This window comes from Amaranthus tricolor, chromosome 10 (genome assembly GCF_026212465.1).
Source record: "Amaranthus tricolor cultivar Red isolate AtriRed21 chromosome 10, ASM2621246v1, whole genome shotgun sequence".
Lineage (NCBI taxonomy): Eukaryota > Viridiplantae > Streptophyta > Magnoliopsida > Caryophyllales > Amaranthaceae > Amaranthus > Amaranthus tricolor.
Window position 1 is genome coordinate 651593 of NC_080056.1, and position 26913 is coordinate 678505.

The window sequence follows — 26913 nt, forward strand, 5'->3', positions numbered from 1 at the left end:
AAATACTTAATTTAATCAAAAATTTAAAATTTTATCTCTCGTATGGAAAAGTTGAAAGTTTAAGGTTACTATGTAGATTTAAAAAAAAATTATAAAAAGCCAAAAACTCGGGGTCACCACATAGAATTTCCTTAAAAACTTTTAACATAATGGAAAAGTTTAAGGAAAAATTACCTAGAATAATCCAATCTTTTATGATTTCCTTTTAATAATCACAACTAGGGATTAACCATAAATAATCTCAACTTTATACGATATTTGCCTAGAGTAAACTTAAGTACCCGGATGACTTGCTATAGTGAATAATTTACCAAAAAAAAGGTAAACTGAAAATTAATATAAAGTTAGAGAAAAATTTTAAAAATTTACAAGAAAAATTCTAAAAAATTTTAACATATTTTAAACATTTATTTTAATTTACTTTTTAAAATAAAACTTATTATAACAGGTCATTCGATTACTAGAGTTTACTTTAGACAAATATCACATCAAATTAGGAATATATATAGTTAATCAATATGTAAAATTATTCTAGAAAAATCTTTAAAAAATTAAATTGTTCTAAAAAAATTTTCCAATGTTTAAAGCCCAACAAAACTCGCTAAATGGCCTAAAATTCTATCTGTTATCTATTATTAAAAACATCATCCATTCCGCACCTTTCCTTTTTCTCTCGAAATTTCCCGATAACACCAAAGCTCTGAACAACACAACAATGGCGGCATTTACAGTTTCTTCTCAATCTCTCTACCTTCGAAACCCTAAATCATCTTCCTATTCCATGAAACCCCCCAAACCCCTCAATTTCACTCGCACATATCTTCCCTCACTGAAAACTAGGGTTTCATCTTCTACTTCATCACCAACAATTTCGCCTCCTCCATCTCTCAATTCGAGAAATCCATTCAATTCCACCTCTACTCGCACAGTTACATCCCTGATTGCAACATTCTACGCCGTTTCTAAACTCCTCTTCTCAAAATTCGCTTCCCAAATCGCTATTTCTGCTCCAACCCTAAGTTCAGCTGGTCCTTTATTCTTTGCTGCTGTAAGAGACCGATCAACTGGGTATTTAAACACTCCATTAACTGTCGTCGCAGCTGGAATGTGCAAATGGCTTGATATTTATAGTGGGGTTTTAATGGTTAGGGTTTTACTTTCTTGGTTTCCTAATATTCCTTGGGATAGACAACCTTTATCTGCAATTAGGGATTTATGTGATCCTTACTTGAATTTGTTTCGCAATATAATTCCCCCAGTTTTTGACACTTTGGATATTAGCCCACTTTTTGCTTTCGCTGTTTTGGGTACTCTTGGTGCTATCTTGAACAACAGTCGTCGCGGCGGGTTTTGATAAATTGTTGAAGATGATGAAGAAGGAAGCTTGAAATTTTGAGTGAGTGATTACTGATTATATTTGTATGGTATTATTGATTTTGGTTTTCAGTTTCTTTGCAATTTTATATATTACAACAAAAACGCTTGAGCTTGATGCAGTTTAGTGGTTTAGTTATTTGTGTAGCTTTAATTTAGGAGAATAAAAAATTATGAGACTATGCTATTATTAATTTGTTTAGCTTTGATGGAGTATATATACATATTTGTTCTAGTTTTGTTAGTTTTCTGGTGATTATTTTACAACGTTGTTCTAATTTTAGCTTTTGTCAACCTAAGAATGTAGTGATTTGGTGAAATGTAAGCTTATATTAAATCTATATGTATGTATAGTATTGTTATTATGGTAGATGATGGATATAAATGGAAAGGGAGAACTCATGTGTACGACCACAAGGACTGATTTGTTGGTTCATGTAGCCGACCCAAATTTTTGGGATTTAGGGTTGTGGCATTGTTGTATCATGTATTATGTATGGTATTGTTACATTGTTTTAATGGTTTCTTTAAGGATGAATCATTGCTTTATGAGAAATTTGGTGCTCTAGAATGAAATGATCTCGTAAAAAGTTAGCTTTACCATAGGGAAATTGAGGAAATGTTGAGGTTTAGAAATTAGGACTCTGTTTACTAGTTTTTTGCTATTGCTGTTATTGTATAGCGCTGTTTGATTGTTATTGTTGAGGAGGCAGATTTCATGATCAATTCTGGTTTTAGAAAAAATTACTAGGATATTGCAAAGTGAGATTCTTAGCTTAACAAAGAGGTTTCAGTTTCCTTGTTTGTCTTGTAAAGGTATCTTGTGGGCTGTAGCTGTAGTACTGAACTCTTTCACTACCCTGGAAAGGGGCAATGGATGTTTTAGGTGCTTGGCCGTCTTACTATTGTTTTGTTCAATGGTCTGAAATTTGTTGCGAGTTTTGTGAAGGATTATTATGTACCATTGCATATAATATTGTGGCTGTCACTGATCTGACTGGCTGTTTCGTGATGGTTTAAAGGATGTGAAGGAAAAGAAGGGGATGGATTTGTAGGGATGGATATTCGAGTATTTGGATACCAATTTCGGAGGGGCGATTTGGAGGGATTTGCTCTGTTAAATTTGTTGGTAACAAAGCCTCTCCAAATGTGGTAGATTTGGAAGGAAAATGTTATTTCTCTTCCTATTCCGTCTCTTTCCTCCTAAACAAACTATGGAAGTTCCCCTCGTAATTTCCTCCCCTTCCTACCCTTTGCCTTCCTTCTCCCATCCTTCCTTTTCATTCTCTCCTAAATCTTTATCCATAAAGTGTTAAAGAAGACTCACTACCACCCTTCATATTTCAAGTACATTCTCAATGTGTGATGAGTAAATATAGTTCAACATGATGTTATTTTTCCCTTTCAACATGGGTCTTATATTAGATGTTTGCTCCAAAACATACCTTGGGACTAATGGTTGGAAAGGTTGTGTTGTTGATTTGAGATGTGAGGGAAGTAGTGTCAATTCAATGTTCAAAAACCTGTAGGATAAGTGCATGGCTGGTTTGTAGGGAGTATTTTAATCCCAAGTCGTCCTAGGCCATGGGTCGCGTCATCCTAGGTCATGTCCCTAGTCATCATTTGATAAAAAAACCTATTAATATTAATTGTATAACAAATAACACTGAAAAATGACAACTGAGTTGGTTCTACACACATACGTAGATAAGTGTTTGGTCTACCCTATATTAGTATTTTGGTTTGCTCCTACTGTTAGTCTGGTTTGCTAATTATATACTCTTTTTTATTCACTATTATTGTCCTATTTGATTTTTACACATTTGTTTATGCAAATATTCAAATGATTTGGGATATGGCTTACGGACTCTTGGACCTAGATATTCCCCTTGTTATAAATGTGTGATGCATGCTGATGCAAATGCAATGAATCACAAATGGAAGTTTATCATAGTGATCCATTTCTGCCTTTGAAGAGTCGAGTCAATGACAGAAGATTCACACCATATATTTGGACGTCGATTGATAGTCATCATGGTAGATGCAACCCTAAGCAAACTTTCCGTAAAAAGGGTGTGTATGTCATGCATGAATGCTACGGGTACTCACTACGTCTTTTTGAATTTGCCAAAAGCTTTTCTTTGAGACTACAAATGTGTTAAATTCAAAGGTACCGAGGGAGTATCACAATGAATGAGTACTCCTCTCAGTCCCTTTGATAGCCTTGTCTTGTTGATTTCTTGTTAAATTTCAGGTCTAAAAAATACAGGTTCAAAACACAAATACTTGATTATTGTCAACTCTTCAGAAGATTAGTAGTTTCACAGACCCAGCCAGGTCCACCATGAACTTTGCACGTAACAGGTTTTACTTATGTGGATCTACACGAGCTGAGGTTTAATGTATATTGTGTTGGGCTTGTGGGTTCAGGCTGGGGTCATAATTATCTTGTTCCTCTTGAGTTGCTTGTTTCTGGTCGTTTACGGATTCATGCGTAGTCGCTTTGTTTATTGTTTATGGTGCCTTGTGCTGAAAACAAGGCACAGACATAAATAAAAATTTGAAACCAAATTGATTGTTTGTTATCAGCTGGTTTTTGACCATTTCAGGCCATTTTTAGTAGCGGAAATGTTCGATTAATTCAACCTGAATTAGACCAACCAATATATCTAACCAAACAGCTTTGGGTAGGGCTGTTCTTAACTAGTTTAATTTTTTTAAATACTTTTATGAGAGACCGTCTTTCTGTTAAATGATCTAAAAACATAAAGTTTATGTTTGCGTAATTTGTATGAATTGGATTGTCAAACGCATGTATAAAGTGTACAGTGAGACCGTCTCGGACGAGTACTTCCATTATTTTATTCAAGGATTAGGATTATTTCCTACATGCAAGAGAGGGAATAGGGATTATAAGTGTATAGAATTGTACGAGTTTCGCATTTTGAAGCAAGTGTAAGTATGAATATGGTGGGTATGGGTATGAAAAGACTTATCAATCATAGGTAGTGGGTGAGTGGTGTGTATAATTTTTTTTAACTAACCTATACCTATATGTTTCGCCTCATATGTATAATGTATTACTTTTTATCAATTGAATATATTTTTATTAAAAACTAATGATAAATGTATTACTTTTTATCAATTGAATATATTTTTATTAAAAACTAATGATAAAAAATTACGGCTATTGATTTTATCTTATTGTAGTGAATGCTTTAATTAAAATTAGATATATAATTATATTTTCAAGGATTTGCAGTTGTATGGATTGCGTTTAAAACTGATAGAGTGAATGTGAGGCAGATATATGGTGGGTATACTTATGATGGGTACATTCAGCTAGCTATAATAAGTGGAGATGAACTTGAATGCATGCTCAGGTGGGCGGTGGACAGGTGTGAGTAAAAAAGTTTTACCCATAGTAGATATAATCTTAAAAAAAATTGTGGATATGTGATGGGAGAGAGCATAGCATGCCTATTATCATTTCTATGAGGAAAAAATAATATATTTCCGTAAATAATAAAAATCAAGCCTGAATCGAATGGAATAGAAAGTCAACGTAAACTCATTATTATCCTTTCAACTTGTTCTAATAACAAAAAAACCCTAATCACCGTACCCCTCCCCATGTGTATCATAGAGGTGAGTGGCCCATATAAATTTTTTATGAGAGGCACATAACTTCCCCTTGAATAAAGAGTGGTGATCTTCATTCAAAATAATGACATCAAAATTATTTTTACTAAATCTTCCTATTTGACTTTAGTTAAATTTGTGTTGGGAAGCTCAATATGCATTGTGCATAGTGATAAGAACCACATGACTTCCCTCAAAAATTGGGAGTGCCTAATTGTATTTTTTATTTTTTTAAAAACTATACAAGTCAACGTGTTTAATATTTTTGGAAATTTTTATTAGATTTATCATTTATGTGCCCAAAATTTGAATGTACTTGATTTTTATAGGCAAATTTTTTTAGCGAGTTAATGTCCTTGTATCCGTATTTTAGACTACTGATGTCCTCTTAGATTATCTTTGGTGTTCTTACCCTCTTGCTTCTCACGTTTATTTTATTATTAGTTTTTTTATTTTCTTTTATTTTGTAGTTGGTTCTACTTTTTATTTTATTTATGGGCATTTAATTTATCATTTTCGTATAGTTACGTCATCTATCTTTCTCGAGTTGGGGGACTTCTTTGACCGCGTTTTTTTTTATGGGTATGAGTTGCCACCGTCCTTCTGTCCCCAGATCCTGTTCATAGTTTTTCTATGAGCAAGATACATTAGATAAGAGGATGATGATATGATGATGAATGGCAAAGAAAAATATAAGTTGCAAGTATATTGGTACATATGTGGAATAATAGGCCACATAAAGGTTATACTTTGAATCATTTATACGTTTGGAGTAGTCCAATAAAGGTTATACTTTGAATGACTTTTACGTTTGGAGTAAGTCCTCTTCAATGAGATAACAAGACCAATTGAAAAAAAGTTTTATGATTCAAATACTTCAAACTATGTCACAGTGAGACAGAGTATACATACTGTCATTTTGACGCCGTAGATAATAACAAAGGTGGTGTAAAGTTTTAATCACTTACAAAGCTCTTTTCAACTGAATGTTTTAAGTTCCTCAGTTTAATTTTCATAAAATTAAAAATATATGCATAATATTCATTGCGGGTGACTCAAATGAAAGGTTGTGATTAGAATACTATGCAATACACTAAAGTTAAGGAAAATTTTTATCGGATTGCCATTGTTCTTAAAACTCTACTAAATGGGTCAAAATTTTGAGTTTTCTTAATGTTATCGTAAAAAACTGTTGAGATGCGTATGTTGAACAAATGAGTGTACATAACATGTTGGATGAAATTTTAATTGCAGACATAATATATAAGGGTCTTGCTGTTGCAACTTGCAACTATTAGAGACAAAATGTGAAAAACTCTTTACGTTGGTTGTTCAAGTGCAAAGAGACTGAAAAAGATAATCATGAAGAATAAAATTTTGACTGATCATATAACAATGGATATGAACAAAAAGAGAAAGAAAGTACATGTAGATGATCAGTAAAATTGATTTATTAATTGTAGATTAGTTCATAAAATCAACCTTCTATTATCGAATCAAAACTTCTATTATATTCTAATTTATAGATGTCTCCTAGGGAGTTGTAAATTGTAATACATAGTTTTGTTTTGGAATTAGAGCCACAACAATATTTTGAAAACTTGAAATGGAAGAAAAACCTTGGACAATGGACAAAAGCAATTGGAAACTTAAAAAACATGCTTCATCATAGTCTTCTTAAGGTTCATGGATGACTAGAGCACCTTGTTGAAATTCAAACTTACCCCTTAACTATTTTCCTAAATAGCTATTATGAAGCTAAATTTAGACTACAAAACCTCATTTCATATAACACTTTCAACATTCTTGTTGTTATGCTTCACAATCACATTCCTTAACAAACCCTACTTATCAACTAATCAAACCGCGATTAGCAACTTCCTTCAGCCTCTAAGAGTCTCCACAAGATCAAGTAATCAAGAAAACGCAATAGGAAGGCAAAGACTTGATCCTAATTGCACGAATCGTTACATTTATATGCATGATCTTCCTCCAAGATTCAACCAAGATTTGCTAAGAAATTGCCATACACTCAAGGAAAACTTTGATTATTGTCCTTTCTTCCAAAACAATGGTTTCGGGGCTAAACTCAATTGGGAAAATTGGTATGATACTAACCAATATACTCTATCAATCATATTTCATAGTAGAATGAAGCAATATGAATGCTTAACTAGCAACTCTTCCCTAGCATCCGCAATCTACGCACCGTTTTATCCTGGCCTACAAGTCAGCCCGTATTTTTATAACAAGTCTAGCTCATCTATCAAAGATGCCGGAGCCTTAGATTTCGTGTCATGGCTAAGGGAAAAACCGGAATGGAATGTTATGATGGGTAAGTATCACTTCTTTGTACTAGGAAGAATCAGTTGGGATTTCAATAGAGCTAGTGATCATGTTCATAAGTGGGGTAACAAGCTATTAAGATTGCCTGAATCTAAAAACATGACGGTTTTATCAATCGAAACAAATTATCCTAACGAAAACGAGTTTGCCATCCCATATCCAACCTATTTCCATCCCTCGACTGACAGAGATGTGCTCGATTGGCAGGAACGAGTCGGGACAGCTTCGAATAGAAGCTACCTTTCCGTCTTTGCTGGTGCACCACGCCCTCATAAACGACAATCCATTCAAGGGAAGTTGATTGATCAGTGTACAAGAGCGAAAAATAATAGCTGCATATTAGTTCATTGTGCACAAAATTCTGACTTATGTAGTATTCCTACACACATAATTGAAGTGTATGAAGTCTAAATTCTGTCTGCAGCCACCAGGGGATTCGTTTACAAGACGGTCTACTTTTGATTCGATTTTGGCTGGTTGTATACCAGTTTTTTTTCACCCGCAATCATCCTAAAAGCAATACATATGGCATGTACCGGAAAATTATACAAGATATTCGGTTTTTATACCGGAAGATGGGATCCGAAATGGGACTATTAGTGTCGAAAAAATGCTGTCACAGATATCAGAGGAAAATGTATCAACAATGAGAGAAGAGGTAATTAAGTTAATACCAAGGATTATTTATGCTAATAACAAATTAGAGACTTTTGAAGACGCATTCGATATTTCGATTCAAGAAGTTCTTAAGAAGATCGAAAATTCGAGACGATGAATTTTACATGGAACAGGCCATGGATGTGAGCAGCAATATGTCAAAAGGTGCAAAGCTTAAACCATTTTTCAATGAGTAAATTTTTATTGATTGTGTGGGATATTTGAATATATATACATCTTTTTTTCTGTAATTTGATCTAAAATTATGCACTTAAAAATTATACATACTGAAGTATCTCTTTATATTATCTTTCTTTTAGTAGTTACAACTTGAAATTTTTTATTATTTACAAGTTTTGTTTATACTTTTTAAATCAATTATCGTTAATAAAAACATATTCATATTAGAATTTATTATAGCTTTAATAAAATTACTTAATATCGTTTACTTAAAAGAAAAACTTACCATATAATGTTTACTTATATGGAAATGACCATGAATAATATAAAATATTACTAATTTTCCTAAAATAAATACTAACTTAGGAGGTGTTTCCCTAGAATACTACCAGCTTTTATTTATAGTAGGTTACTTGAAAAAAAACAAATGTAAATTAGTAGTTAAACAAAAATTTGTATTATTCTAGAAAAACACCCCCAAAATTAGTATTATTTATGATTAACCAAAAGTTTAACTATTATAGGCAAATTAGCTAAAATTTGTATCATTCATGGAAAATTTCCCTTAATTATATATATAACTAGAGGTATTAAAAGTTATAAATGTGCATTAGCATTAATTCATGAAAATTCACGAAATAAACTTAATCCATAAAAAATTTAATGTGCACGAAATTAATTTTAGGGGGATTGAGTTAAAAAGTGTGAACAAATGAAATATAAAATAAAAGGTATGAGGGTGTGAATGAAAAATTAAAAAGTGAAAAATAAATAGTATAGATCAAATTTATATTAGACTTTGACTTAAAACTTATACTCCTATTTTCTTTTAATTAATGTTATTTATTATTTTGTTTCACATATCTTTTATTTTATGATTTATAAACAATTTTAACGTAATTAAAGTTTACGTTAATGTAGCCTTGTGTAGGTGTTTACTTCACTTCAAAAAAAAAGTACGTAGAAGTATACTATAATAGTGCTTACTTTATTTTTAAGTAATTAATAACATGCATTTTTTAAATTCAACATCTAGGCAAAACCACATAACAGGAGATACACGTTGTCTAGTTACAAAATAGTACTCCCACCATTCACTAATGTTATTCCATTTGAAATATTTCAACTTAAGGACAGAAATTTAATAAATATTTTTTACACATATTTAGAAAATAAAATATATTCATGTAAAATCTCGTTAAATTCATCTTAATGTATACTTTTTAATTATGTATTTTTTATAATTTTTCATTATGCATATTTAGAAATATTAAGATTTAAGATTTACATTAAAACTTGTGCAAAAAATAAATTGAAAGAACATAAGAAAACTGAGAGGAGTAACTATTAGCAAATCCTACCTAATTATAACTAATTTTCCAAAAATATGCAAATTGATTAATAGCACATCCAACCCAAAACACTTATGTAATCATCCATTAATATACATTATCTTTAATTCAAAACCAAATTCACTCTGGTTTTCAACTTTTGCCTAAATATCGCCCCTGCGAAAGTTTGCAGGGAAAATTTAGGTTAAAAGGCAAGGAAAAAAAGTAATGGAATCGGCGAGGAAGGTTAGCTTAATGGTTCTAATGGCTATTATAATGTTATTACATTCGTGTAATGCTCAGAACGAGCATCCACATCTAAAGGCTTTCACACCTGCCCCTGGTCCGATGCCGCCCCAAATTCCACCATGTTCGGACGCATGCATGGAGATATGCATGGAAGTAGACCAAGCAACAGAAGATATATGCAAAGGTAGCTGTAAACCTTTGTGTAAGCAAGTTCAAACCTTAATCCTCGTAAGGAGTGAAGGACCGCTGCCGCCGCCACCATCTCCATCACCACAAAGCCCCAAAGAAAATTAATTCTAGGAGTCTGTATGCATTTTTAATATGCAAGAATTAGGTAAACTTTGATTTTTTTTTTTCTTGTGTAGATTGTACTATTTGATTTATGATCTAATGCAATATTAACTCCTGAAATAGGGAGATTTTTTGAAAAATTGTAATTCCAAAACGAAGTTGCCATAAATGACTGAAATCACCTATAATTTATCAGTGCAAACTACAATATCACTAAATACTTGACACATAATCGAAGCCAACGAAATTAACATCTGCCAGAAGCAACCGATTTACCTTAATGCAACTTCGGCTTGATAGTATGTGTGATGTTTCCATGGCCGAATAGCTTGCAATTCGTGCAAGGGTCTTGGACATTGTTCTTCAGTAGATTTATCTCAATATAATACATTTGTTCAGGATAGAAAAATGGTGACGGCATCAGATCAAGCCAAACCTTAGCTAAATTCTACGGCTTTCCACAAAGCAAATCGGGGAATCATCATCTGTCGGTCCCAAATGAGAGTCGAAAAATAAATGAACACCCCAGATGTATGTTCGAACAATAAATACATAAGTGACGATGCAATCAGGCAGGCGGGTAGCATCTCACTGTCCTCATCTGACAGATGAATATGTCAAAAACTCAGCAGAGGTGAACTGAAATGGCTGGCGAGGAATTAGATTCCTGTTACAGTTCATAGCCAAAAACAATCATTTTGACACGAAGAAGGCTAATAATTTAGAAATTGAAAACAATACTACTAAAAGGTATATCAACATACGGTCGAGGTCCATAAACTTTGATCTGGCGCACGTGGGTATCTCTCCCATTAAGATGGTTCGACAAAACAGCAATTTGCAGCATAAACGTATTAACAAAAGTCTCCCTGTAAAAATGCAGTTAAATTGTCAGAAAATGGAATGGGAAGCTGCACAAGATTAGATTATTTCAGATAGATAATTTCAAAAAACTTTCGCGAGAACGTTCTAGTTGCAAAGTTGAATACACCCATAGCAACAACAATAATACAGCATGATGAAGGTTTTTGAGATTGTCACACCACAATATAGGCCACGATAATTGCAAAACAATCACAAGTGCATCAAAAATTTTACATAATGATTGTTGGTGGTCTTGAAGACCCTAAGTCTAAAAGGACAATGCTATATAAAATCGATGAGTCTAAACCTAAGACCTACATCCACATTTCAACCACATAGTGAATAAAAGAACCTAGTCGAACCAACGACAAGCTCGCCAGATTTAAAGGAAGCCTGGAGATCAGAATCAAGAGGCAGATAGAAACAATAGACCTACTATGTAGCATAAAATGAGAAAATGCAATCAAGATAAACTTGATCAGTTTAGATGATTGGTTAATCGGTCAACCTAATCTTCCATGAAGAGAATTCAGAATCTGATGACTGATTTCTAATAAAAACTCAGATTCCACCTGAGAAAAGGAACAAAAAGGGACTAGCCAATCATTCAAAATATGAATTGAACAACATTATGAGTCATGTATTAAAAATTCAGCAAATGTAAAATACCCAACTGCATGATAAAAACGAGCAAGTACAATAATAGCATAAGATTTTGAGTCCAAGCTGTGAAGGTGAACAAAGACGTTTTTATCCGATCATAGCACTGTAGCAAACTGAACACCGCATAATCAATTCATTGTTTCCTGATAATCTAACCGCTAATAATTTAGAGACAAATTCATTAGCCACAAAATTCATACAATTAATTCCCTGAGAAAGGACCATATTCATGTTGTCTCAATCTTCAATAACAAAATCTTGTAAAATTCATTGTCAAATAACATCCCCACCCCCACCCCCCCCCCCCCCCCCCCCCCCCCCGAAAAATAATCATCATCCAGATTTGGGTACTACTCTTAGCAATTAGTTCCTCGCATGCAGTCTCATCACCTACCGTTTTGGATATGGCTAGAAAACTACATATGAAAATGCTATAAGTTGTTGATCGGATCCCCCATCATAACCAATACCCAACCTATGGATGCTGCTGAAATATCGCACCCCATTCTACTACCCCAATGCCATCAAGTGGCTCCCAACTAGGATGAGGTTTAGGAGGGTCAGATGTACGCAACTTTACCCTTGTTAGGAATAGCTAATAGCACTAACAAATAGGTTGTTAACGATTAACCCTTGTCATTTTACTATAATCCAAAACCAAAGAGATATAAATCTTTTGGCCTCGTTGAAACAAGTGACATTGTTGTTTTCAAAACAAAGATTTACTTGTTCAATTTGTCGATCATGATTTTGTGATGGCATTAAAAACAGAAGAAAAAAAATTAGAGCAAAGATTTACATTAAAAACTAAACCTATCAGTAAGAAAAGAAAAGTTACTATCACAATAGATAAAATTCACATGGTACTATAGATAATAAAATACAACATCGTCTCACCGTGGGTCATTTCCGGACAATGAGATAGACATCCAGCCAGTTGGTTTGACTAGCTCCACCGCTTTTATTTCCTATACAAATACCAAAAAAGGAATATGGCATAAAATGGCAGCAAGATGAGAAGAGAGGATTCAGGAAGGGGATAGAAGATGCCACTTGCACTTGGATTTGTCATGTATATCAATTTTCTTCAAAGAATCAGGGGCTAAGCTATTCTTAGGGATTTGCATTAATTAAAAAGTAGAGATTGAAGAAAATATGACCTTTAAAAGGCATCCAAACTTGGATACAAGTAAATTGGTGCAGGTAAGAAAGTTAATATACGAAATTTGAAAACATCTTCAGTGTTTTCATATGCATTATACACTACACATGAATATTACAATCCCTTGATTCACTTAATAATCTCTCAATTTGACTTCATGAAATGAACCTTAAGCAACAAGTCCAAAGATTAAATCCATTTAATAAACACACTAGAAAACGATAGGATTATATATTAGCAACTGAAATTAGTTCTTAAATAATCAAAGCAAGGTCCAATTTCTCTTTTGAACTCAAAAGCTGATTCAAGACAGTTAACCAGCTAATAAAGAATTGCCCACAACAAATAACAGTGCTTTGATTCATAAAATGCATCCGCTTAGTTTTTGTATACTCTAAAAGGCTAAAATGTGTCATGTTTATCAGTCAATAATGCCACAACCTTAATCCCAAAAGATTGAGGTCGGCTACATGAACCAATATAATGGCCAATATACTATAATTTACCAATATATTTGACATGCTCATCAGTATTATGTAAAAAGACTAGTGAAAACTAAAGTGCAGTTTCATGAAAATAAAAATTGTTGTGATTGATATAACCACACAATAAATGCATTGTCATGTGGATTTATCTATCCCTTGCAATAGTACTACATTTGTTCCTTTTCCCTTTCCTTGTGCTATATATATATGTGTAAGGTAGTGTAGTATTTGGTTACAACAGAAAATGAAATATATATTCTCCCTACCTTCTAACACGTTATCAGCACCAGCTCTACCCTTAATAATCAAGAAGGTAATATTTTTACAAACCTAATTAAGCATTTTTTCTTCATCGGTACCCACAAATGGACCAACAATCAAATGGTGTCAACATCATCATCCAAGGTGTTTCTAACACATTGTTATATTTTATAATTGAGCATAATTCCATACCCTTCACTACAAACCCAGCAAGGACTGATTTAAATCAGCTCCGACATAATAATCCCAATAATACTAATGGTCCACCTGTACCACCAACTCGTAATGCACATGTACGACCAACTAATAATCCACCAGTTCCACCGACTAATATTCCACCGGTACGACCAACAAATAATCCATCAACGCAACCAACTAATAATGCTCCAACAACAACAACTGAAAATAAACCCTCACCAAGTAATAAAAGAACCAAAGATGATGAGGGAGGAACAAAAACTAAACGTTGCAAGATAAATTTAAATGACCCATAAAATAATTTATTGGACAATACGTCACCTTTACGGATGACAAGGACACTTTATTGCTTTTGTTATTGTTTTATTTTATACCGCCTATATGGCTGGTTAAATTTTTTTCTTTTTTTACCGCCTATATGGACGGTTAGTATTATTTATTTCTTTTGTTATTCTCTAAACCGCCTATATGGTTGGTTAATTGTTTTTCTTTTACCGCCTAAATGGACTGTTAGTATTATTTTTATTCTTGTATATTTATATGTGCATTTTTTTATTTGCAGTATTTGCATTTATATCCATGTGCTTTTTTTTGTTTACCTTTTTACTTTACGTATTTCTTTTAAGTATACATAAATAATACGGTATATTGTACAATTTGGGATAACCTTCTATAAAATCGAATTACCCTAAATTTTTTTACCATATCCCTTATCCTTTCAACTTTACTCTTTACATCAAAAACCCTCATTCTCCTTCTTTTACATTTTCTACTTTATTTTGTAATGACCGCCTTTATGGACTGGCTAATTTAGTTTTGTTATCGCCTTTATGGACGGTTTTATCTCTATTTATCTGATCATGTCATCATATTATGTGCATATGCATTTGGTTATTTTAGTCTATAAATTATATAATCACTTAATAAACTCATAAAATACAATTTCACCTTCAAATAATAATAAATAACGATTTTATTTGATTCTATTTTGTTTAACATTATAATAATAAATTGTCTTAATTTACCTATAACACAGATTATTAGCAGACATGACCACATTATTTCTACACAACATAAAATCCTTTTCTAATTGTAATATATCACCCTGGGATGATTACCAGAGTGGTCCGAAAATTATAATTTAAGTAAATCGTCACGGGTTCGATTCTGAAAAAAATAATAATAATAAATAAATAATAATAATAATAATAATAATAAATTTACCTGTTCACCCCTTATAAATAGGGACTTCTACCGTCACAAACTCACACACACCACTCACACCTTATCCCAAACACAATAAATAATTTTTTTTCCTTCATCTTCTTTTTCCTTCAACCATCCATGGCAAACAATACATCTACAAACACTCACATCAATCCAATTGCCGACAATATAAGTAAAATACTAGACGCATTCCTTATCATTATGGGTTTAATTGTATTACTCGTAGCATTAATGCTCTACCTAATTATCCAAAAATAAATTATAAATCTTGCATTTGTTTAGCAATATGTATTTATTTTTTGTTTGTTTTATTATCTATTAATACTATCTATTTTTTTATTTATAATTATATTGTACTTATTATGTTTGAGATATTAAATCAGGGGGAGATAAGACTAATATGCTTTAATATCTCTGATGATACACAAAATCATTAAATAACCTTGTCATTTTCTTAATTGTAGAAAATAATGGTTGATCTCAAAAAGAGAGAATTCAATGCCCTGAAATTAACAGGAAACAAATTTATACAATGGGCTTCAGATGTTAAATTATATCTAAAAGGAAAAAGTTTATTATACACAATAATTGAACTTAATCCCACCGACAAAGGAATGGGTATTGAAAGAGATCCCATAAAAATTAAGCAAGATAAGGCAAAAGCTACATCAATTTTGAGACATCATTTAACCGACAGTCTCAAACATGAATACACCAATTATGAGGACCCAAAATTACTTTGGGAAGAGCTAAATGAAAGATTTGGCCATAATAAAAGTGTACTTCTCCCAAAGGCCATCGATGAATGGCGAGAGTTAAGATTTATAGATTTCAAATCAATCAGTGATTATAATTCAGCCCTTCATATGATAAAATCAAAATTAGTCTATTGTGGACAAATAATAACAGATGAAGAAATGATAGAAAAAACATTATCAACCTTTCACATAAATAGCATTTTGTTACAGCAACAATATCGTGAAAGACATTTCAAGAAATATCATGAATTGCTAAAAACACTTCTTGTTGCGGAGCAAAATAATGAACTATTATTGAAAAATCACAATATTATATAAGTAAAATGCTAGACGCATTCCTTATCATTATGGGTTTAATTGTATTACTCGTAGCATTAATGCTCTACCTAATTATCCAAAAATACTACAAGGTAGGGAGAATATAAGGAGAAAAGGAGTACAAGAGATAAACTTATATCAGTTCCTCTTGTATTTCATTTTCTGTTGTAACCAAATACTACACTACCTTACACATATATATAGCACAAGGAAAGAGAAAAGTAACAAATGTAGTACTATTGCAAGGGATAGATAAATCCACATGACAATGCATTCATTGTGTTGGTTATATCAATCACAACACTCCCCCTTGAATGCATTACATATATGTGAAAATTTTATTATGACATTCATAATCCTAAAACTGTCTCATTAAAAACCTTTATCAGAAAAAAAATCCAGTGGGATAAAAAAAAACTGATCAAAGGAAAAAATAGTACAGTGAGCATATTTCTCCCCCTGAAGTTAACATATGTCTCGAAATCGACACATCCCAATCTTGCATACCAAATACTCGAATTGCTTTGATGGGAGTGACTTTGTGAATAAATCAGCGGGGTTTTCACAAGATTGAATTTCTTGGACTTTCACCTTTTTATCTCTCTGTAGATCATGTGCGAAGAATAATTTAGGTGACAAGTGTTTTGTTCTGTCTCCCCTGATGTATCCTTCTCTGACTTGGTTGATACATGCATCATTATCTTCATAAATTGTAGTTGGTGCCCTAGTTGTATCGTTTAAGCCACAATCCCTTTGGAGTTGGCCGATCATGGATCTCAACCATACACACTCTCGGCTGGCTTCATATAAAGCTATTAGTTCTGCATGATTTGAGGTTGTAGCCGTTAGAGTTTGTTTTGTTGATTTCCAAGATATTACGGTTCCTGCATATGTAAATACATATCCAGTTTGTGACTTGGCCGTATGTGGATCAGATAGATACCCTGCATCAGTATATCCAGTGAGTATAGCATCATTTCCTGACTGGAAAAAAAAATCCAAGGTCTATAGTTCTCTTTAGGTACCGAAATAGATGTTTTATCTCATTCCAATGTCTTTCTGTTGGGACATTGCTATACCTAGCTAATAAATTTACAGAAAATGCTATATCAGGTCTTGTATTATTTGCTAAGTATATTAAAGCACCAATGGCACTCAAGTATGGCACTTCCGGGCCTAAAATTTCTTCGTATTCTTCTTGTGGGCGGAATGGTTCATCTTTTATATTTAGTGATCGTACCACCATTGGGGAACTTAGTGGATGAGCCTTGTCCATGTAAAATCATTTCAAAACTTTCTCAGTATAATTGCTCTGATGGACAAATATTCCACTTTTCAAATGTTCAATTTGTAGACCAAGACAAAATTTAGTTTTTCCTAAATCCTTCATCTCGAATTCTTTCATCAAATATTTAGTTGTTATCTCAATTTCTCTTGGGGTTCCAATCAGATTTAAGTCATCTACATACACAGCAATTATTACGAAACCGACTTGAGATCGTTTGATGAATACACATGGGCTAATATGGTTGTTTTTGAATCCTGCTTTCATAAGATATTCACTCAAACGATTATACCACATTCGCCCAGATTGCTTTAATCCATACAATGATTTCTTTAATTTTATAGAAAACATCTCTCTAGGTACATTCTTTGTTGGTAAGTTTAGTCCTTCAGGGTCCTGCATATAGATGTCTGTGTCGAGTGACCCATATAAATACGCAGTTACGACATCCATCAATCTCATGTGTAGGCTTTGAGAAACCGTTAAACTTACCAAAAATCTGAGTGTGGTTGCATCAACTACTGGGGAATAGGTTTCTTCATAATCAACTCTTGGCATTTGAGAAAACCTTTGAGCTACAAGTCTTGTCTTGTATCTAACAATTTCATTTTTCTCATTTCTTTTTCTTACAAATACCCATTTGAAGCCTACGGGTTTTATGCCTTTTGGAGTTTGTAAAATTTGCCCAAAAACTTCCCTTTTTTCTAATGATTTTAATTTCGCCTCAATTGCTTCTTTCCATCTTGGCCAATCAGGTCTTTTTCTGCATTCATTTATCGATATTGGCTCAAGATCATTTTCATTATTTATTATTTCAATAGCTACGGAATAAGCAAATGATTCATTTGGAATGATCCCTTTTCGATTCCATTTTTTCTTGGAGAAAATATAATTCATTGAGATTTCATAATATTCATCCTTTTCATTATCGGAGATGTCTTGATTTTCTCCTTTATTTTCATTTTCATTTTGAATGTTATTTTGTGCACCTTCTAGTTTTCTCAATTTTATTAGTTTTAAATCTTTTGAACCAAGTGGCCTTCCACGCTTTCTTTGCACAACAATTTCATCACTTTTTGCTTTTTCATCAGAAATTTCTATTCGAGCTGGAGTATTTGCTGCTGGTATATGTGATTTTGTAACTCTCTTAGTATCTGTGAATGCATCAGGTAATTGGTTAGCAACACTTCGTAGATGTGGCATGACTGGACATTGGGGGCGAACTTGTCGTACCGCCAAACATTTAGTGGATTTATATCAAGCTTCTCAGAAAAACAAAGGAAAAGGGGCAAAAGCAAATTTTGTAAATGAAGCAAGTACATTTGGGCCCACCTTAGATGTCTTCGATTTCTTTACTGAGGATGTGAACCTCCACAAACTTGATCCCCAAGAAGAAGATAATTATATCTTTTGAGATGACTAGATGCATTTTCTGTTTATCTAACTTGTTTTTCATTTGATAAGTTGTAACTCTCTACTTATGTTTCTTTTTGTATTGAGTATTCTAGCTTTATATTAATAATATAATTTCTTTTTCTTCTTCTCTTGTCTTAGAAAAGGAAATGTCAATTATTGGATCAACATTTCATTGCCTCCTGGACAGTGGAGCAACACATACGATATTGAAAAATCGAGAATATTTTTCAAACCTAACATTTTGCTTGAGGCAAATGTTAATACCATATCAGGAACAACAAAATTAATCGAAGGCACTGGAAAGGCATGCATCATACTCCCTATGGGGACAAAATTAGAAATAAATGATGCACTATACTCGAGTAAATCTCGAAGAAATCTTATCAGTTTCAAGGCAATAAGACAAAATGGTTACCATATGAAAACCAAAAGTATAAATGAAAAAGAATTCTTATGCCTTACAGCAGAAAGAAATGGAACGAAAATTATCCTTGAAAGGATGCCAGCATATTCATCGGGGTTGTATCTCACCCATATACGCCCGATTGAAATAAATATGATAAGATTAGACAATAAAGAGCTATTCACTTTATGGCATGACTGCTTAGGTCATCCTGGCACTGGGATGATGTATAAAATAATAGAAATTCATTCGGGCATCCACTAAGAAATATTAAGATTCCCCAGTCGAATGAGCTCTTATACACCTCTTGTTCTCTTGAAAAATTTATTACTAGACCATCAGTAAATAAGATTGTTACTGAATCTCCTATATTTCTTGAAAGAATTTAAAGAGATATATGTGGACCAATTAATCCACCATGTGGACCTTTTAGGTACTTTATGGTCTTAATAGATGCTTCCACAAGATGGTCACATGTAAGCCTTCTATCAAGTAGAAACAATGCATTTGCAAAACTACTTGCACAAATCATCAAATTGAAAAGTCATTTTCCTGATTATACAATAAAAAGTATTAGATTGGACAAATGCCGTCTCAAACTTTTAATGATTATTGTATGTCAATTGGAATTAAAGTGGAACACCCTGTGCCACATGTTCACACACAAAATGGTCTTGTTGAATCCTTAATTAAGAGATTGCAATTAATTGCAAGACTACTGCTAATGAAATCAAAATTACCATCATCGGCCTGGGGTTATGCAATATTACATGCAGCATCATTGATTAGGCTAAGACCTACAGCTTATTATAAATATTCGCCAATGCAATTAGTAGCTGGTTATGAACCAAATATTTCACATTTGAAAATCTTTGAATGCGCTGTATATGTACCCATTGCTCCCCTCAACGTACAAAAATGGGTCCACAAAGAAGAATGGGAATATATGTCGGTTTTGAATCTCCATCAATCATTCGATATCTTGAACCATTAACAGATGATCAATTCCAAGCTAGATTTGCTGATTGCCACTTTAATGAGACAATATTCCCATCCTTAGGGGGGGAGAATGTGGACTTACAGAAAAAAAATATGGAACTAATTTGGAAAGCAACACATTGAGAATATTTAGACCCAAAAACAAAATCATGTGAACAAGTACAACGAATTGTTCATCTACAAAGTGTTGCTAACCAATTACCTGATGCATTCACAGATACTAAGAGAGTTACAAAATCACATATACCAGCAGCAAATACTCCAGCTCGAATAGAAATTCCTGATGAAAAAGCAAAAAGTGATGAAATTGTTGTGCAAAGAAAGCGTGGAATGCCACTTGGTTCAAAAGATTTAAAACCAAGAAAATTGAGAAAACTAGAAGGTGCACAAAATAACATTCAAAATGAAAATGAAAATAAAGGAGAAAATCAAGACATCTCCGATAATGAGAAGGATGAATATTATGAAATCTCAATAAATTATATTTTCTCCAAGAAAAAATGGAATCGAAAAGGGATCATTCCAAATGAATCCTTTGCTTATTCTGTAGCTATTGAAATAATAAATGATGAAAATGATCTTAAGCCAATATCGATAAATGAATGCAGAAAAAAACCTGATTGGCCAAGATGGAAAGAAGCAATTGAGGCGGAATTAAAATCATTAGAAAAAAGGGAAGTTTTTGGGCAAATTTTACAAACTCCAAAAGGCATAAAACCCGTAGACTTCAAATGGGTATTTGTAAGAAAAAGAAATGAGAAAAATGAAATTGTTAGATATAAGGCAAGACTTGTAGCTCAAGGTTTTTCTCAAATGCCAAGAGTTGATTATGAAGAAACCTATTCCCCAGTAGTTGATGCAACCACACTCAGATTTTTGGTAAGTTTAACAGTTTCTCAAAGCCTACACATGAGATTGATGGATGTCGTAACTACATATTTATATGGGTCACTCGACACAGACATCTATATGAAGGTCCCTGAAGGACTAAACTTACCAACAAAGAATGTACCTAAAGAGATGTTTTCTATAAAATTAAAGAAATCATTGTATAGATTAAAGCAATCTGGGCGAATGTGGTATAATCGTCTGAGTGAATATCTTATGAAAGCAGGATTCAAAAACAACCAAATTAGCCCATGTGTATTCATCAAACGATCTCAAGTCAGTTTCGTAATAATTGCTGTGTATGTAGATGACTTAAATCTGATTGGAACCTCAAGAGAAATTGAGATACAACTAAATATTTGATGAAAAAATTTGAGATAAAGGATTTAAGAAAAACTAAATTCTGTCTTGGTCTACAAATTGAACATTTGAAAAGTGGAATATTTGTCCATCAGAGCAATTATACTGAGAAAGTTTTGAAACGATTTTACATGGACAAGGCTCATCCACTAAGTTCCTCAATGGTGGTACGATCAATAAATATAAAAGATGACTCATTTCGCCCACAAGAAGAATACGAAGAAATTTTAGGCCCGGAAGTGCCATACTTGAATGCCATTGGTGCTTTAATGTACTTAGCAAATAATACAAGACCTGATATAGCATTTTCTAGAAATTTATTAGCTAGGTATAGCAATGCCCCAACAGAAAGACATTGGAATAAGATAAAACATCTATTTCGGTACCTAAAGAGAACTATAGACCTTGGATTTTTTTTCCAGTCAGGAAATGATGCTATACTCACTGGATATGCTGATGCAGGGTATCTATCTGATCCACATACGGCCAAGTCACAAACTGGATATGTATTTACATATGCAGGAACCGTAATATCTTGGAAATCAACAAAACAAACTCTAACGGCTACATCCTCAAATCATGCAGAACTAATAGCTTTATATGAAGCCAGCCGAGAGTGTGTATGGTTGAGATCCATAATCGGCCAACTCCAAAAGGATTGTGGCTTAAACGATACAACTAGGGCACCAACTACAATTTATGAAGATAATGATGCATGTATCAACCAAGTCAGAGAAGGATACATCAGGGGAGACAGAACAAAACACTTGTAACCTAAATTATTCTTCGCACATGATCTACAGAGAGATAAAAAGGTGAAAGTCCAAGAAATTCAATCTTATGAAAACCCCGCTGATTTATTCACAAAGTCACTCCCGTCAAAGCAATTCGAGTATTTGGTACGCAAGATTGGGATGTGTCGATTTCGAGACATATGTTAACTTCAGGGGGAGAAATATGCTCACTGTACTCTTTTTTCCTTTGATCAGTTTTTTTTTATCCCACTGGGTTTTTTTCTGATAAAGGTTTTTAATGAGACAGTTTTAGGATTATGAATGTCATAATAAAATTTCAACATATATGTAATGCATTCAAGGGGGAGTATTGTGATTGATATAACCACACAATGAATGCATTGTCATGTGGATTTATCTATCCCTTGCAATAGTACTACATTTGTTCCTTTTCCCTTTCCTTGTGCTATATATATGTGTAAGGTAGTGTAGTATTTGGTTACAACAGAAAATGAAATACAAGAGAAACTGATATAAGTTTATCTCTTATACTACTTTTCTCCTTATATTCTCCCTACCTTCTAACAAAAATAAATATATTAAAAATGATGAACACAGCCAAAATGTATGTGCTTTTTCATTCAATGCATTTATAAATTTTGACTATTTGTAAAAGAAATATGTAAAACTTAACCCAAAACAGTAAAAGCAAAATTCACTTAAGAAAAGTTAAGTGTTAGATGTTTCAAAATAACCTTCAAGTTATGGAAGCCATCACCAGCCCGAATAGAGAGCTTGCTCGGTGTGTAGCTCTCATCAAGCTTGAAATCAACATAGAGTGCAATAAGCTGAAAACAAAACATTTTCGATAAAAAGTGAGATGCAAGAAACACACCAAAGACAACAAGGATAATGGGAAAATACTTGATACTATGGCCATTACTTGCAATTTCACTTTCTTCTGAAATTGAATGTTTATAAGATGAGGTTGTGCTCCATCAGATCTGAAAAATAAAGCACTAAAATATTAGTCAACATTTAAGAAACCTAATTGAAATTCTGAACGAGAGCTAGAGAAGAGTATAGATTGTCTTAACTGCCAATAGGTCTCAATACTATCATCCCGGAGGCACTGAACTCCATTACCAGGCTTGCTAGAACTAACACTCCAAGCTGCTATTTTTGTCATCTCTCTCAAGTCACCATCCACAACCAAATTCTTGCTCCCTCCAACTAACTTTCCTTCATCCTCTCCCTCCGAAGCCATCTCAATATCCCTGGAAATCTGCCTAGAACCAAAATAGGACAAAGAATAAATTCAATTATCTGCCTCTTAAAAATAACATGGCAAAAGTACAGTTAAAAGATAGTTAACTAGAACTGATACTTGTTCTTTAGTAGTGCTATATGAAATTGAACTAAAACTTATACTAGCACTAAGTTTGTGAACTTCTAGAAATCATCAATTCATCATGTTCAACTAGGTTGGGTCCTTTGCAAAGTGTTGAAGGATTGACTACTTTGGAAAAAGCTAAATTGTAGCCACAAAATTATAGACATGATGATCATGCTATGCCATACAAGCAATGGGTGACATACAAAAGGAAGAGGAAGAAACAAATCCATGATGCTGATGTGGCTGAGGAAAACGGGAATTAACCACTTTTATTATAATGCAGTTATACCATAACAGAATGTAAGAGGAGGGAATTTTCTAGTGGAGGGAAAAAGCAATTAGTTACGTGAGCTGGCAAGAGGGTAGCTAAACACTATATATAGCTGAAATAATAATGTAATGAGCATGCTTTTAGTAATATACAATATACTGAAGTTGGAGTAGCTGGTTGCTCGAAAATCAGTGTGCTATTGCTTTCTTTTTTTCTTTCTGTTTTCTTTTCAAAATTCCTGCTAATTGCTCTAATCCATAGCAGATCACTTGCCCCCAAATCAATTGATCATGAGAGCCGTAAATCACATACTAAAATTGGGGAAAAAAAGGTTGAAAACTTTTCATTTTCTCATTCTTGTTTGTATTCCACATAGTGCTTAATAGCATTTACAAAAGATTGCTAAACTTAAACATACTTCATAGTCTACTAACTTAATAAGCGTACTACTACGACATAACTAGCTCCTTTTGCCCTTATTCTTTGCTGCCTTCTTTTTAACCACCAAACCCCCTTGTTGTATATGTTCTCCATTAATTAAACCACTTTTGCAAGTTTTTGCATTGTGGCCCAACAGCTTGCACTTGCCACACTTGATTGTCTTCGACCTTTTTCCTTTTCTCTTCTCAATCTCCATCTCTCTTTTTGAATCGAAATGGCCTCCCAACAGATCTTTTCATTATTGGAGGTTGTATGGCAGGTTCATCGATATATGGCCACTGCTCAGGTTCTGCAATGGACCTAATGTTGTGTCCATACGCACTCTTAAACATATTCCCATAGTGCAATTTAGTGCAATACCTTGTCGGATCATCGTGAGCATAAAGAATTTCCTTTACAGCATGCTTGCAAGGAATCCAGGTTAACAGGACTTGGATCAATTTGAGCAACAGGACTTGGTTGAGTTTTGACAAGAGACAAAAGTTCAAGTCTTCTACTCCTTCGTATTGACAGCTTAGAAGGAATGTTTAGTGGAACCTTTTTGAGAATTAGATGCTTCTTCCATGACCTTCTATTTCTCTTTGGTTTTTCTAGAGATTCTAACTGCCTTAAGTAAGTCACTTTCAGCATCTAACTCACCAACCCAAATGTAAATAAGATCACATCCATGTAAATTTCTCAATATTCCAACCAAATCATTGTCATTGTTAAGATACCGAGCTTTCTATTTGTGACAATACCAAATGTAGAATTTGTAGCACCCAATTTCATACTTTCATCCTCCCAATCCATTATTAGTAGATCCAATAAATTAACCTTATCAGTATCATCAACATGAATATATATTGGATGCACTATGTTGAAACCTTAGCAGAACTTTATCACACATTCTAAAAAAACATACATTAAAAATTCAACAACTAAACTAAGCAACCCTACATGCAAAGTTTATTGACTAAATGCTACAGAACAAATTATACCAAGCAACCCTAAATCGATATCTGGACACATTCAAACACAATTATGAGCAACTAAACAACTTATAATCAAATTGGAAAACTTTCTAATACTCAAAATCAAGAACGAAAGATTACTCACCTTGTACTCGAAATTCTAAATTATGAGTTGCTTGTACTCAAAATCCTGAGTTTCAAAACCTTCGAAAACTTGTGTTTGATGAGTTGGGATGAGAATTAGTTTGATAAACTCAGAACTTAAAAGCAATTTTGAGAATTGGGGTTTCTGTCGGCAATTGAGAGGGGAGGGATTGAAATTTGGATTTTAACGGATTCCAAACTTTTTTAATTAAAAAGATCAAGGAGGTTTTAACGGGTAAACCTAACATTTGGGGGAATAGGCGGTTGAAATTCAAAAACAGAAGTTTTAAAATAACAAAAATTAGGGTTTTGATAGAAAGGAGATTAAAATCGAAAAGAGAGGGATAAAGAGAGAGAATTACTGCAGAACGCTGAAAATGAGGAAGTGAAAGCTCAAAGTAGAATGAAAATGGAAGGCTTTTTTATCAGCTATATTTTTTCTTTTTGTTGTAGAGATCAATTATTTCATAATTCTTCGCAATTTTTTTAGGATTTTTTTTATTTACTTTTTTCCTTTAAAAAACTTTTGCCTTTTAATTTTTTTACAATATAAAATTATTAGTAAAAATATCATCATTTGGATTGTTAAGATCTTAAAACGTATACAGAAATAAACTTTGTTATATTAATTTTATTAGATCTTATAATTTCTGTGATATATAACAATTATATCAATTTATGCACCACATGATACAAAATATCTTTCTCACATGGTAATTGATCACTATACTACAAAGGCTTTGGCCTTGACACAACTTGAAATATAATATGCATTGATTGCAAAAGTAATCATTTTGTGACTATTATCAAGAGTTGTGATGCACAATCTTAAACAGCCTTCTATGTTGTCTAATTTGCTACCTTAATAATTCGAACTTACCATTATTCTAATGTAAATGAAATAGCCTAAATAACATTAACAAAATGATAACCACAGAAATTCTAGTTGATTAGAGTCAACTATATAAATTAAAATATTAAGTTCTATAATCGTTCACATTGATTTTTTTTCTAATTTTAATTTTCTACCATTTCAATGCGTAAATCTATACATTCTTCATATCCTAAATCAAATAATAACCTGAACAAAAATTCCACACATAAATTTCAGCATTGAATCACATTGGTGCCATAGTTTATAGATGAACATTATATTAATGGTGGATGAACAAAAACAATAAACAATACAAAGAGTTTTATCAATCCCAATTGGTGGCTAAGTAAAATAATTATGAGTTCCGTCCGCTATAAATGAGTACATGACTTCCATAAAAGGTAAATATTCCCATGCATCATGTGATTATTATTTGCCCAAAAAAATTATTGTAAAATAGTGGCTCTCTGACTCTCCATAAGAGAAAATAATATAATTAGACAATTAAATTGTATGTTTAAGATTAAAAAGAAGAGAATATATATATATACATATATATATATATATTAAAAATGAAATTACTATAATTCAAAACTAAACTAGCAAAATAAAACAATATACTAAAAAAGTACAAAATATTGTTGCAATCTGCTGAAAACAATGAAAGTAACTAAAAAATTAAATAAGATAGAGAATTGTAGGGGTTGTATTGCACTCTTGAGTCTTAATTGCGAAGTGATTAA

General features: G+C 32.8%; 3 protein-coding genes across 6 annotated transcripts; 2 read left to right on the forward strand and 1 right to left on the reverse strand.

Annotated features, from left to right (window-relative positions):
* Positions 1-614: 614 nt before the first annotated feature.
* Positions 615-1618, forward strand: LOC130826037 (ylmG homolog protein 1-2, chloroplastic-like). Its single transcript, XM_057691513.1, has one exon. It carries the CDS (start codon positions 716-718, stop codon positions 1352-1354), a length of 639 nt encoding a protein of 212 aa, XP_057547496.1. The 5' UTR covers positions 615-715; the 3' UTR covers positions 1355-1618.
* A 5150-nt stretch (positions 1619-6768) lies between these two features.
* On the forward strand, positions 6769-10073 carry LOC130825891 (xyloglucan galactosyltransferase KATAMARI1 homolog). The gene is made up of 4 exons (XM_057691347.1): positions 6769-7767; positions 7880-8020; positions 8103-8162; positions 9834-10073. Exons 1-4 carry the CDS (start codon positions 6769-6771, stop codon positions 10071-10073), a joined length of 1440 nt encoding a protein of 479 aa, XP_057547330.1.
* On the reverse strand, positions 9524-25718 carry LOC130826038 (anaphase-promoting complex subunit 10). Of its 4 annotated transcripts, none has more exons than XR_009046997.1 (8): positions 25298-25716; positions 23189-23380; positions 23035-23095; positions 22847-22939; positions 12495-12565; positions 10835-10939; positions 10347-10737; positions 9539-10041 (listed from the first exon to the last, which is right to left on the reverse strand). XR_009046997.1 is itself a non-coding variant. In XM_057691515.1 (7 exons), exons 2-7 carry the CDS (start codon positions 23356-23358, stop codon positions 10668-10670), a joined length of 570 nt encoding a protein of 189 aa, XP_057547498.1. In that variant the 5' UTR covers positions 23359-23376; positions 25298-25718; the 3' UTR covers positions 9524-10667. The 4 variants fall into 4 exon arrangements, 2 of the variants coding, with proteins under 2 accessions (XP_057547498.1, XP_057547497.1); XR_009046996.1 differs by having other exon boundaries at positions 9540-10083; XM_057691515.1 differs by having other exon boundaries at positions 9524-10737; positions 23189-23376; positions 25298-25718.
* Positions 25719-26913: the final 1195 nt, after the last annotated feature.